Source organism: Mus caroli, chromosome 10, assembly GCF_900094665.2.
Source record: "Mus caroli chromosome 10, CAROLI_EIJ_v1.1, whole genome shotgun sequence".
Lineage (NCBI taxonomy): Eukaryota > Metazoa > Chordata > Mammalia > Rodentia > Muridae > Mus > Mus caroli.
The window spans coordinates 87,882,622-87,896,010 of record NC_034579.1 but is presented as its reverse complement, the minus strand read 5'-3'; the positions used below and the strand labels follow the sequence as shown (position 1 = coordinate 87,896,010).

The following is a 13,389-nucleotide window of genomic DNA, read 5'->3' as shown; positions in this document are numbered from 1 at the left end:
AATTGGCCTCCAGCTCTTCCCTTAGAACACAGCCAGTAGGCAGTAAGGAACAGAACAGAGAGACTCTGGGCATGCCCAGATTCTGTCCCACTGCAAGTCCCAGCTAACAGCCACTAATACTCAGTGACTACAGAGATTTAAACCCATGATTTCTGCCAGACCCCTGTTCTGACTGAATGGAGATAGGTTGTCCCTGACCACCTCTGTCTGTATTATACATTCATGTGAAAATGCACACTTCTAACTGGTAGGTTTGGGGTGGCTAACCGCAAAACCTTGATGCTTGACATACTGCCAATAGTTTTGAGCCTTCTATATCCTTCCCCATTTGCACCTTCCTCCTCCCTTCCCAACTATTACCTAGACTTGACTAGATTTTATATGTATATGTACATGCAAATGTACTGTTACACATATGTAACAATAAACTGGTTAAATCATAGTCTCTATACTTTATGTACTTATTCAAATAGATGCAGGTTTTCTTTGTTTATATAATCTTAAACTCCATGTGTGTGTGTGCAGCACGAAGGAAAGAGACTGAACTCAGGTCGCTGCATTTCCACAGAAAGTGCTCTGACCCTCTAAGCCATCTCGCCATTATTTTTGTTCTTAAAATGCTTATATGATTTTTCTCTCTTCTACTGCTGAACCTAGGGCCTTGTAAATGCTAACCTAATTAAGCACAAGCTCTCCCACTGGGACGCCCTATGACGCAGAGGGCATCCAATCACCAAATAAATAGGTCATTGAAATAAAATACATTGACAGGATACAGAAATTTGTAATGCAAGTCACATTTTAATACAGTTTTAAAAAGACTTCCCAATGTAACTACAAATTTCATCAGGAAAAATATCTCAAAGAAATAACCATTAGGACACTTTTTTTTTTTTTTTTGGTGAATCCTTGGCTTATTATCTTGAGATGATAAAGGTATCAAAGGAGCCAACATTTTGACACTGTGATATGACATCGTCATCTACAGATGTGCTAGGATGCAGGTTACACATACCCTACTGAGACTTTCTGCTTGAGCATTTTATGCTTTATGCAGTGTTCCCTGGCAGCTTCTTATAAATAGAGCTGTTGACAGGATGAAACAGGAAATAAAGCCCTCCTAGTAAGTTGGTAACATTTGCAAGACTACACTTTTAAACTTTTTGTTACTACTATTAGTAGTAAAATCTACCCCCTCATAGAAAAATTCAGCAAAACTCTTTATTAATAATAAAGAATGTACTCTAGCTGCAATAAAATCTCTGTGTTTGAAAAATAAATACCAGCGTGTGGTGCATGTCTATAATCCCAGCAACGGGGAGTCGGAGGCAGGAAGATAACGGCAAACTTGAGTTCAGCCTGGGCTGGGTAGCAAGATCCTGTCTCAAGAAAACAAAACAGAGATGTGGAAAAGAAGGAGGGAGAGAGGGAGAAAGAAGAAAGGGAAGAGGAGAGATGGAGGAGAAGATCAACAAATAGATGAACAGATTTACTAAAGGAATCCATTATAAAATCAGTACAAAGAGCGACTGATGCCTGTCATATTGGTGTGGAAGACTGAGGAGTCTAAAATGCTTTGGTTGTAGCAAATAATGAAACTTGAGGTTGTTAGAGCAACCTTCCTCGGCTCTGCAGGGAAAAGAATCAGTGCAGAGACTTTTGCCTTTATGAATTATCAATTGCTTGAATTATTTAACTCACCTTGGAACCATATTGGCTTTGATAATTGCATTACTTAACAAACTGGGTGAGTTTTTTTTTTTAAAGGACCCAATAAAAGTGGCTAAAGGCCAGGGCAGGGCGAACAAGCTGAACGCCGTCTGAGAAGAGGATGGATGCTTTCTGTGGAATGAAAAAAGCAACTGCTTTACCATCCATTCTAAAATACCAATACATCCTGGGGGCAGTCTGTACTATGTTTAAAACACAGTAAACCCCCAAATTTAAAACAGGATCCCCATCTTATTCTCAAGACTAATTTGCTACCGCAATGAATAAAAGTGCTTATAACTAATAATCTACTACACTATGAAAGAAAATACAAATGGCTTGTGTCTCATTGCCAGCAACGAGAGTGTTATATTGCTAAAGAGTGTTATATGCTTGATGTTTATAAAAGCCTATATATATATGTATGTATATGTATATATATGTGTGTGTGTGTGTATGTGCATATATATATATGTATATATATATATATTCATTTCTTACTTCCTATAGCTCTAATATTATCATTATTATATAAGTGAGCACAGAATAACTTTGGCCCTGTAACTAAAATGATTATGGATGAGTAAGATGTAAGAAATTTCTGCTTAGGTATTTCATTATTACTGTACTGGCTCAATGGAATTAAACAGGAAGAGAACACAATTCAGGGGGGAAAAGACTAGTTTATTTGTTTTATAAAATAGAATGAGAAAACTTAGTGTAGATGGTCAGGAGGAGACAGTCTTAGGTGTCATCCTCACCAAAAGCAGCCCAGTACCATTTTTAAATCATCCCTAGAGGACAGACAGGGTAGTATATTTCCTGACCCCTGCCTGGTCGCTTAATTTCTTCTTAAGGAATCCAAAAGAAAAATACTTTCAGTTTTGGTTACTCTTACAGTTACTATTCGCAGACTCCCTGGAAGCAACAGTTCCATTTGGTTTCTTGTGTCCCGAGAAGGAACAGTAAACTTAGTCCATAGCAGAGTGACCTCAGCTCTCAAAGGCTGTGACCAATTATTTGAGAGTTATAATCTGCGGGCTCCATTTTTAAAATGTGTGGGATAACACTGTCGATCCGTACGTTGCCAATGAGACCTTTGAAGAACAACTCCTCAGTAATGGTGGCGTTCATCAGCCGCAAGGCGGGCAGTCTGAGAAGTAATCGAGACAGCCTGAAAGAGGAAGAGGAGACGGGCAAAGTCAAACGAGATCGAGCAGAATGCAAAGCACCCATGTGAAATAATAGAGACCCAAGTTTCAAAATCGAAGACGAGTAGTTTGGAATGCCAAGGCTTAGAGTGGCAGGGCTGCCATCTACAGCATACTGACCTCTGCACAGGAAAGCCTTGCTCTGAACTGCCCCACCACACAGTCCCTGCCTGGCTGCAAGAACCGTGGGACTATAGTATTAAACCACAGGTTAGGTGCACTCAAGAACAGCTTCCCAACTCATTTCAGAGGGTAAGAACAATGCTTTATATTATCAGAACACAGAAGGCTCAAAAACTCTTTTCTTTTGAAATCACAGACATAGACACAGACATGCACATAGACACACAGACACAGATACAAACACACATATGGGTAGATTACACACACATAGGCACAGGCAGATACACTTAGACACACAGATATACATAGACAACTATACAGAGACACAGACATATAAAGACACATACACACCCAAACACCCATAGACACACTAACAGACACAGAGATACATATAGACACAACAGATCCAGACATACCTAGACACAGAGAAAGAGACACAGACATAGAAAGACACACACAATCCTAGAAATGATGTAACAGATAACTGATACTACTATAACCAGCGTGGATAGAGAAAAAGGCCATTGGTCTCAAACAGTGACTCAACTGCCCCTTGTGTCACTTCCTCCAGGCCTTTCACAGAGCTGGTGTGAAGATGAAGGATTGCTTCCTGTCCAATTCTAGGTTTGGGAGTAAGTTCATAAAGGTAGACCATTAGCTTGTGAGGAAATGAAATGAAAAAGCACTGTTCAAGGGGACCGACTTCTGAATAAGCAGGAACGTAAGAAATGGAGAAAGCATCCTTACTCTTGTGCTCTGGGCCGTCGGAAAGGAAAGCAGGAGTTACCGGTTAGACAAACGCTGAGTTCAGGAGCATCTGACAGCTGAGGTAGTCTGCCAGTGCAGAACACACCAGCAGTCTGTGCAGCAGGGACGTGCCAGGCAGAGGCGTAATGTAATGGAAGGTGTGGCAAAATAAGAGACCAGGACACGACATCTGCTACTCATAATGGCATGCCAGCTAGAACGCATGGATAATTTCCAGATTCCTTGTTTCATGTGTTTTGTCTGAGATTGACCACAGATTGACGTGGTTTGTCCTCCAGACGTGGGTGGCTATTTTTATAAAAATAAGAAAGGAAAATTCTCTCCCACCCCAAAGAACACTGGCAAGAAAGGACTTGGAAGAATTACCACGAGCTATTATTTCAAAGTTAATTATATACAGTTAAGAGTGTTTTAATTTATCATTTTCCCTCTCTTTTTACGAATACAATTATTTCATCTGAGAAGCTGGGATCTACAACTCAACTGCCTGGGTGAGGCTGGGCTCTGACAATCCTGCATCCTTGAGACAGTTTCTCACCCTCTCGATGTAAAGTAGTGGCTCTCAGCCTTCTGAACACTGCAACCTTTTCATACATGTTGAAGTGACCCCCAACCATAAAATTATTTTATTGCTACTTCATAACTGTAATTCTGCTTTGTTAATTGAGCTATTATAAATTGTAATGTAAATATGTGATGCGCAGGATATCTGATAATGTGAACCCTGTAAAAAGTCATTCCTCCCTCAAAGGGGCCGCGACCCACAGGTTGAGAACCACTGATTTAGCGCGAGTGTTCATTAAGTATTGCAGGTGACACCTGCTAACAGCTGGTTTTCCCCCCTCTGGGTGGGAGAGCACACCCAGAGCCTTGTATGTGTGTCAGCACTAACCTGCAGCCTTGGAACCTTCTTCACTGGGAGCGCTGAGGAGGTCACCCAGGACCTCACACATACTAGGCAAGTTCTAACACGAAGCTGCTTCGACCATCACATTATGGCTTTTAGAAACATTACCCATTTTAAAGGTCACAGTTAACTACAACACAAGATTACTCTTAACATGGAAAATACTGATAGAGAGTAGATTTACTAAAAAAGCTTTTGGGTCAGGCATGGTGCCACATGCCTATGTATATAATCCTAGCAATCTGGAGGCAGAGGCAGGGCGATCGGGGTTGAAGGCCAGCCTTAGCTGTATGTTAGTTCAAGGTCAAAGTACGTTACATGAAACCCTTCTCAAAACAAACACAAAATCTTTTCAGGGAACTGCACACTGAATAGTTGTGGCTTGGAGGTACCTGTAGGTGTCATCTGGATATGTCCTGGTGATATAATCTTGGAATTCCACATAAGCCTTTTCCTGAAATCTCTCAATTAGCTCCATGTTCTCCAGGCCTGGGTGATCTAAGGAATATAATATAAAGGAATATAGGTATTCCAGTTCTGAGTGCTCATTTAATAATTCATGGGACAGGGAGACAGAGGACAGAGGATCAAACAGTTCATTTGACAGAGATGCCCCACATACAGTGTTTTGTTCCTTTATTCCATAAGTGCTTGCTGAATACACCAACAGTGTATTGTAGCCAGAAGGAACTCTTATAGCATCTAATAAAAACCAGACCACTGTGTGCTACTAATATTTTTTCTCAAAAGCAGTGTAATGGTTTTTGTTTAGCTTTTTCTTTTCTCTTTTATTTATTTTCTTTCTTTCTTTCTTTCTTTCTTTCTTTCTTTCTTTCTTTCTTTCCTTCTTTTCTTTCTTTCCCATTTTGCATTCAACAACATAAAATAACCTAAAAGACTAAATTTAAAAGCACCCATAATCCATAAAATATTTGCAGGTTGTGTTTGTCAAGGAGCCACCCAGATACGGCCAACTTTAAAAGTATTTATGAAATTAAGAATTACAAACACTTTTATATCTCTATCAGAGAATCATAATGAAGGAACATGACATAATCTACAAAACATTTTGATAGTCATAGTTCACAGAGTAGAAATATTTAAAGTAATACCATCAATTTATAGCTTAACTTTTCAATTTTACCCAAAGAAAAATAAAATCGGCAAACTGGTTATGCTCAAATGGATATACACGTGGGCTCAAGTGTGTCTCATTGGTGGAGCTATTGCCTGTCCTGTATAAGGGCCTATGCTGGATCCCCAGTGCCACAAAGAAAATAAAGGAAATGAGTAAAAACAGAAATACAGATTATTGGCTCACGTGAAGCACATGGCCTGCCCTCTCCCGAGTCCCAGCCCTGGGCTTGTGTGAAACACTCAATAGAACACAAGGTTTAATTATCTTACTCACACCACTGAGAGGAAGAAGCAGGCTCGCTTGGACAATTTTATTAGGACATATAGGAACAGAAAGAATACCTATGGAGTGGAGGCATAGACCCTCAAGGACTGTGGATTTCCCCTATTCACAAACCGGAGTTCGAGGCCCCTTTACTGACAGAAAACTAGACGCTGGAAGGAAAGCAAGAGGCCCATCTTGCCATGTCTGCAGCTTCCATCTGACCCTGAGAATGTAACAAACCCTGGATACAGCAACAGTGGTCTTACATTCTGGCTTTAATAGAGCCTAATGATACGGACCTAAGAACTCAAATAATACAAGCCTATGTGCTCTACTGATTCTCTGTGCAGATATCTGATATTCTTAACACCAGATTTAAAGTACAGAATTAAATGATTTTTAGCATCTTCAGAGTTTTACACTCATCACAATGTAACTATGGGGCATTTTATGACTCTAAAGCAATCTGGTAACCAGTTGCAATCAGTCCCAGCTCCCCACCTCCCTGATTCTACAAATGACTAATTTACACTCTTCCTCACATTTGCCTATATGGGATTATTATGTGTGTCTATATGAGTAGCGTCTTTGGTTAGCATGTTTTCATCCTGTCGTAGTTTATATCAACATTTTGAGCTAACATGATTCCATTGTATGCATATATTACATATATATTACACCCATCTGCCTTCTCTCTGTGTGTGTACATACGCAGGCACATATACCACAGTGCGTGTGCATTTCTGGAGGCCAGAGTCTCACAAGAGTCCGTCCTTTTCCTTGTGGGTCCAAGGGATTTGCACTCAGGTTCCAAGGTTGGCAGCAAGCGCTGGCTGAGCCGAGCCATTCCACCAGCTTTACTTTCCTAGGTGTTGTTTTGAGCCGGGGTCTCATTTAACCAAAGCTGGCCTCAGATTTGCTAGTAGAAAAGGTTATCCTTGAATCTTGGTCATTTTGCTTCAGTACTAAGTACTTAAAGGCATATCCCACCAAGCCCAGCTTCCATCACTCTTTGGATGGACAATTACCTAGCATGTACGTTTTGGCTATGACTAGTGCCAACACAAATATTCACGTCCAGATTTTTATGTACACATATAATTTTGTATTTTGAGACCAATAGGAATTGAATATATGCTTAATTTTGGGGTATGTATGTGTGTGGCATATGTCCTTGTTATTACAGGTGTGTGCATGTGTGTGTGGAGGCCAGAGGTGGCTGTCAGGCATCTTTCCTCTCTGCCTTCACATTTTGAGATGGGGTCTCTCATGGAGCTTGTCGATTTGGCTAGGCTGGATGGCCAGTGAGCTCCAGAGATCTGCCTACTCTTACCCCCCAGTGCTGGGATGCAGGTATGAGCTGCTGTGCCTGGCTTTTTACAGTGGTTCTTGGGAGTTCTTCTAGCTCGGATCCTTGTACTAGCATGGCTGTGCTTGCACAGCAGGTCCTTTACCCACTGCCCTGTTTCCCTAGGCTCCTTTTGTTTAATGTTTTCAGCAGGTGCTGAGCTCTTGCCCCCCGGCGACTGCACCATTCTGCACTCCTACCTGCAGTGGAGGAGAGCACCCATGTTTCCACACCATCAAATACATTAATGAGACACACCAGTCATGGGCATGGTGGTGTATATCTGTAATCTGTATTGGTTATCTGAAGCAGAAGGACTGCTAAGAGTGCAGGTCGAGCCTGGGCTACATGGCCGAGACCCTGTCTCACTAAATAGGAAGGAAATGTAAGGATGTGTTTCTGTACCGGGACTGAAGAGGACGATGGCCTTGAGGTAGGCGTACTCATGCCCATCGATGCAGAGCTTAACCATGCTGTTGCAGAACTCCTGTAGCTTGAAGATGTGCTCCATCAACGACTTTCTCCTTTCTGAGGACATTTTATCTTTAAAACACAAACGCATACTTCCAATGGCCATCTGAAGTGTTTGACCCTCCTCACGCACTTCATTTCTCGGTTTGCCATCAGTATGGGATGTGATCAACCTCTTTACAGACTGAAGCTTCAAACTCAGAGTCTCTGCCCAGAGGGTCAAAGCTAAGAGCTAACTTTCTGATAGTGCTCCCTCAAGAAAAAGGAAGTAGAAACCAAAGCCAGCATTCCCGTCTGGGGTGCGCCTTTAGACTCGGAGGAATCTGTCTGGGAAAAACAAAAACAAAAACAAAAACAAAAGCAAAAACAAAAACAAAAGCAAAAACAAAAACCACAGCCCAAGTTCAAAGAGGGCCAAGGCTGTCCCTCAAACTGGTAGAGCAATTATCTAGCATTTAGGAAGCCCTAATTTGATGCCTAGCACTGCAAAAGGCCTGGTGCAGTGGTGTGCACCTTTAGTCCTACCATCAGTTCAAGGTCATCTTTTGATACTTAAGGATCTGTGGCCAGAAGAGATTCTGACTCAAAAGAAACAAAGAACAACAAACAATAACAACAAAACAAAACAAAACCAATCAAACAAACAAACAAAAAATCAAAGTACAAAAGACTCAAATGTTTATAACAGGATTTTATTTAAGCTTACACCATTTGAAAAAATGAGAAAAAATTTTTCAGTTTCAAAAATTAGAAACTCTAGTATAATAAAAACAAAAGTGGCCGGGCGTGGTGGCACATGCCTTTAATCCCAGCACTTGGGAGGCAGAGGCAGGCGGATTTCTGAGTTCGAGGCCAGCCTGGTCTACAAAGTGAGTTCCAGGACAGTCAGGACTACACAGAGAAACCCTGTCTCGAAAACCCAAAAAAAAACCAAAAAAACAAACAAACAAACAAAAAAACCAAAAGTGGAACAAAACACATTGCTTAGACCAAAGGAAAGTTGAGAAAAACATAACTGATTTATCAGGGGTCTGTGTAAAACACACCCCAATGTGTCGTGGACCTCAGCTTTCCCAAAGGAGTACTGTGGAACACAGAAGCAGGTAGAACGATTCAGGACCAGGGGTCAGAAGGGGGTGTGATTCTGCCTTCTGGGCTTTCCCATAGGCGAGGTTTATGAGGGATCTCAGCCCTTCAGTGGTGCATACCGCCAATCACAGCACTTTGGGAAGCTGAGGCAGGAGCATAGCTTAATACAAGACTAAGATACACAGTGAGTTCTAGGTGAGCTGGGGACTACAAAGTGAGACTCTGTCCCTTGTATGAACAAGGAAAAGAAAGAAGGGAGGGAGGGAGGGACGAAGGGAGCGACATAGGAGAGAGAATGCCTGGAGTAATGAGTAGTTAGCGCATGCCTGTTGGCCAGCATGTGGGGTGGGTTGTGGGGTGTTGAAGGCAAGGGAATCTCAAGAAGACACTGACACGTTCTCTTGAAAAAAAAACTAATACTAACCAAAAGTACAAAACAAAGGAAAACAATGAAAAATAGAATGTGCTAAGGGACTAAAAATGTATAAATTATTTCTGAGCTTAAAGGCAGCAGAATTTTAATTGCTCAGCCATTTTCAAAATGTTTTTAAGTTAATTATTCTTTGCTTCCTCAGATGAAGCATGAAGAAAATAAATAAATAAAAAAGTAAGGACTCCATGACTTTCCAGTTCTCTCTTCTTTCAAAGCTGCTTTTGGCTGCCGGGCCTGGTGGCATGTACCACCATGTCTTAAGTGCTCAGGAGGCAGAGGTAGGTGACACCTATGATGCTCCAGGACAGCCAGGTGTGTACAGTGAGACCACGTCTGCATAAACATCTGGCTCTCTAGCCCATGATAGCCTTGAACTTGCACCTTCCTAGACCAGTTCTTCCTGGTACCACTGTGCCCACACGTTCCCATTCTATTCAGATGAGACAATAGGTCCATGGGAACTGATTCAAGACCAGCTCATCATGTGACTCTAGGGGTTATTAGGGAAAAAATATAGCTTTAGAATTGGGAGAGAGGTACACGCGCAGAAGTATTTGATCATTCTCTACCTACAGGCAAATCTCTATGGATGTTTATGTACCCATACAATGTGGTGGGTGGTCCCTGCCAGAATACATGTTGGAATCTGGTTGCTAAAGCAGTGGGACTGGGATGCAAGCCTTATAAGGGGGATTAACGTCTTCACAGTTAGACTCATTCTTGGGAGACAGGTCATTAGAAGCAAGTTTGGAATCTTTGGCATATCAAATGTGTTCTCTCCTGGAGACACTGATTGATAACCCAGCCTCAGGCGTTATGTTTTAGTGATGAAAAGTTGACTTCTGAGCTTTTCAGACTTAAATACACTGCCTTAATGGTGTCTTTCTAATTTAAAAAATATTTTGGATGAGTAGTGTGTTTACCAAATGTCAATATTACCCATAAAAAAAGGTAAAACAGCAGTACAATCATCACCATTTCTAACTTTGGCCACAACTCCTTGTATATCCATGAAAACATAATAAATAAAGGTGTGCTTTTACCTTGCTGAAGGCTACTGTGAAGACAGTTGACAAACGTTGCTAATATAGTTGCCACGTTCATCACTTGCCAGCACTGGGCAAGACCAAGGGTAAAGAGTTCATTCCAATACGCTTTTACCAGTGATATGCTGTTCTCCTGCCTAGTAAAAACAGACACAAAGGCATACATCAGATAGAAACTTCACACTGAATGGTATACTTAAAAAACTTACCAAATTAAATAAATAAATAAACAAATAAATAAATAAAAATCACCAAATTACAACTATTCTAGAAGACCCATGGGCATATACCTGAAAATTCTGGGCTTTGTACAGTTGACAGAAGAGCACCTAGAAAGCTGAATCCCAACTAGCCCACCATCAATTAGCCAGTTCATAAGAACAGCCTACAGGAAGACTTCCGGGGATGCTCAGTGTTCAGTAGTGATGGATGCATTTCTAAATATGGTCCTGCCTCCTCTGAATGTCCTTTCTCTAGTTAATTATCTATCCAGTTAACAAACCCACTCTTTCTTTGAGGGCAAGATTGGAGATGTCCTTGTTGTGCTGCTGAGGATTAAACACTGACCACAGGGCCATGAGTTACATCCCCAGGCAGGGGACTTACAGTTGTGTATTTATTGATTGACTTTTGCTTGAGGCACAGTTTCACCTTGATGGTTTGAAATGCACCGTCCTCTCACCTCAGCCTCCCCAGTACTAGGATGTCAGGCGTGTACCATGACATCTGGCTTCAGAACTTGTTTCTTTGAAGAAATACCCTCCTATAACACGCCTCTTTCCTTTCCTGGCCCCTTTGGTGCTTACCTGTCCATCCAGTCAGAGCTCGTGCAGATTTCCTAGCTTCCTACTTAGTAGTGTTAGGGGTCTGTTTGCCACACTACCCAGAGGTAAAAAGTTCTGCACTGCAGTGAACAGCTCTAAGTACATTGCACATAGAAAAAAAAATCTGCCTTTTGCTTTTGTTTGTTTGATTTTCCTTTTATCTTTGAGGATATGGAGAACAGGCAGAAGTGAGGACTTTAAAAAGACAGAGAAGCTATAAGTGTGGGTCTTTTTACAAGAAAAAAAAAATCTTCAAACCAAATCAGTATTTTCTTATAAGATAATTAAATGGAAAGATTTCTTCCCTTTTAAAAAAATGATTCATGTTAGTAAGGTTGTGCTGCTAAGACCATGCTCATCCTGATGACTGCACATAAATTGTTTCCTTCTTGAAAATGCCACAAGGTGTCGGCAAGATGGTCCCAAGGTAAGAGTGCTTGTCATCAAACCGGAGCACCTGCCGATACCCGGGACCCACACAGTAGCAGGAAAGAACTTACTACTGCATGTTGCCCTCTGACCTCCACGTGTGTGCTATGCCATGCTCACCCCCATCTCCCAAACACATCAATTAAAATGTAACAAAAAAAGAAACTTACAACTTTGTGCTCCTGGCATGCTTAAGCGAGCTCAGCACATCCACATCAGAGATAATAATAAAGAGCCACAAAGGCCAGCTAGCATTACATACAAGTTGGATTGGGTGGTGCGTGGATATGCACAAAGCACGTGGGAGGCTGAGGCAGGAGGATTGTGTGAGTAGATGGTCAGCCTGGGCTGCAGAATAAGTTCCTGGCTTGTCTGCGCTACAGTGTGAGACGCTGCCTCAAACAAATCAACAAACAAATAAACAAAACAAAACAAAACCCCAAGAGTTTACAAAGCAGTTTTTCCTCCTGGGAATAACTTGGGTGAGAATTTTATTTCAGTATGTGGGAAGGATGGTCTGCCATCAGAAGAAACTGGCTGTGAAATAAACTTTAAAGGAACTCTCAAATGCAAAGACAACCAGAATTTTTAAACATTCATACAGGAAATAGTCAAGAGAAATCTATCCCAGTGAAAGTCAAGGAAAAGAAGACGACACTATGTTCAGTTGTCAGAAATGATAAGAGCCAGAATCAAGAACAGGGAGGGGAAGGGCATCGTTGGTGCACTGCGGAGGTAGGCATAAGTGGTCAAGCTTCCTGGGAACAGCTTCTAACAGGCATGCCTTCAAAGACACAGCAGTCCCACTGGGAAGAACTTGTTTAATGGAAACACTAATACACGCTGACAAGATGTGCTTGGTGGCCCTGGATAGAATAAAGAAGCTGGCAACAGCTCGTGTCCATGGGTAGAGATGCATATGGAAGCGGTAATGCTCCCATAAGAACAGAGGGAACTCAGACACGAGACACAGGAAGCCTGCTAGTGTCATGTGACATCAAGAATAGCATGTGCCAATATGTGATGGTGTTTGGATGTGTGATAGCCATAGCCTGGAAAGGGCTGGCAGGACAGTGAACTCTTGGGTTCTATGCTTCAGGGTGACTTTAGGCATGATGAAGAGTCAAAAGCAAACTAGCTGTCATCTTAACCTCTGATTATAAAAAGAAAACAGCTAACCGAGGTAGTTAAACAGTATGGTGGTTTGGATGAGAATAGACCTCCTAGGCTCATATGTTTAAATACTAGGTCCACAACTGGAAGAAGTTGGAGGTATGTCACAGGGGTGGACATCATTCAAAAGTCCCAAGCCATTCCCAGTATTTCTGTGCCTCTTGCTTAAGGCTCAAGAATAAGCACTCAGATGTTGCTCCAGAACCATACCTGCCTGGCTAGTGTGGTGTCCTTCCTGTCATGATGGTCATGGACTCATGGAATCTAACCCTCAGAAAACATAAGACACCCCCAGCCCCCATCCCAAAATTTTTTCTTCTATAAGTTGATTTGGTCATGGAGTTTTATCAAAGCAATAGAAAAGTCACTAGGATATACAGTGAACATAGGAAAGTAAAAATAGGTAGGAAAAAAAAATCAGAGCTGGCCTGGGCTACCCTTGTATTGGAAACACC

The 13,389-nt window shown here is 41.7% G+C and overlaps 1 protein-coding gene across 2 annotated transcripts in view; it reads right to left on the bottom strand.

Moving 5' to 3' along the window:
• Positions 1–801: 801 nt before the first annotated feature.
• The window catches only part of Nr2c1 (nuclear receptor subfamily 2 group C member 1), a 50,677-nt gene continuing 38,089 nt past the window's right edge, over positions 802–13,389 (bottom strand). The window contains exons 11-14 of one of the 2 annotated variants that reach the window (XM_029482586.1): positions 10,506–10,645; positions 7,875–8,012; positions 5,112–5,217; positions 802–2,884 (exon numbers count right to left, since the gene is read on the bottom strand). In XM_029482586.1, coding sequence (XP_029338446.1) covers positions 2,710–2,884; positions 5,112–5,217; positions 7,875–8,012; positions 10,506–10,645 — 559 coding nt within the window. In that variant the 3' untranslated portion in view covers positions 802–2,709. The remainder of the gene's footprint in view (positions 2,885–5,111; positions 5,218–7,874; positions 8,013–10,505; positions 10,646–13,389) is intronic. The other variant, XM_021173931.2, reaches the window with a different exon arrangement.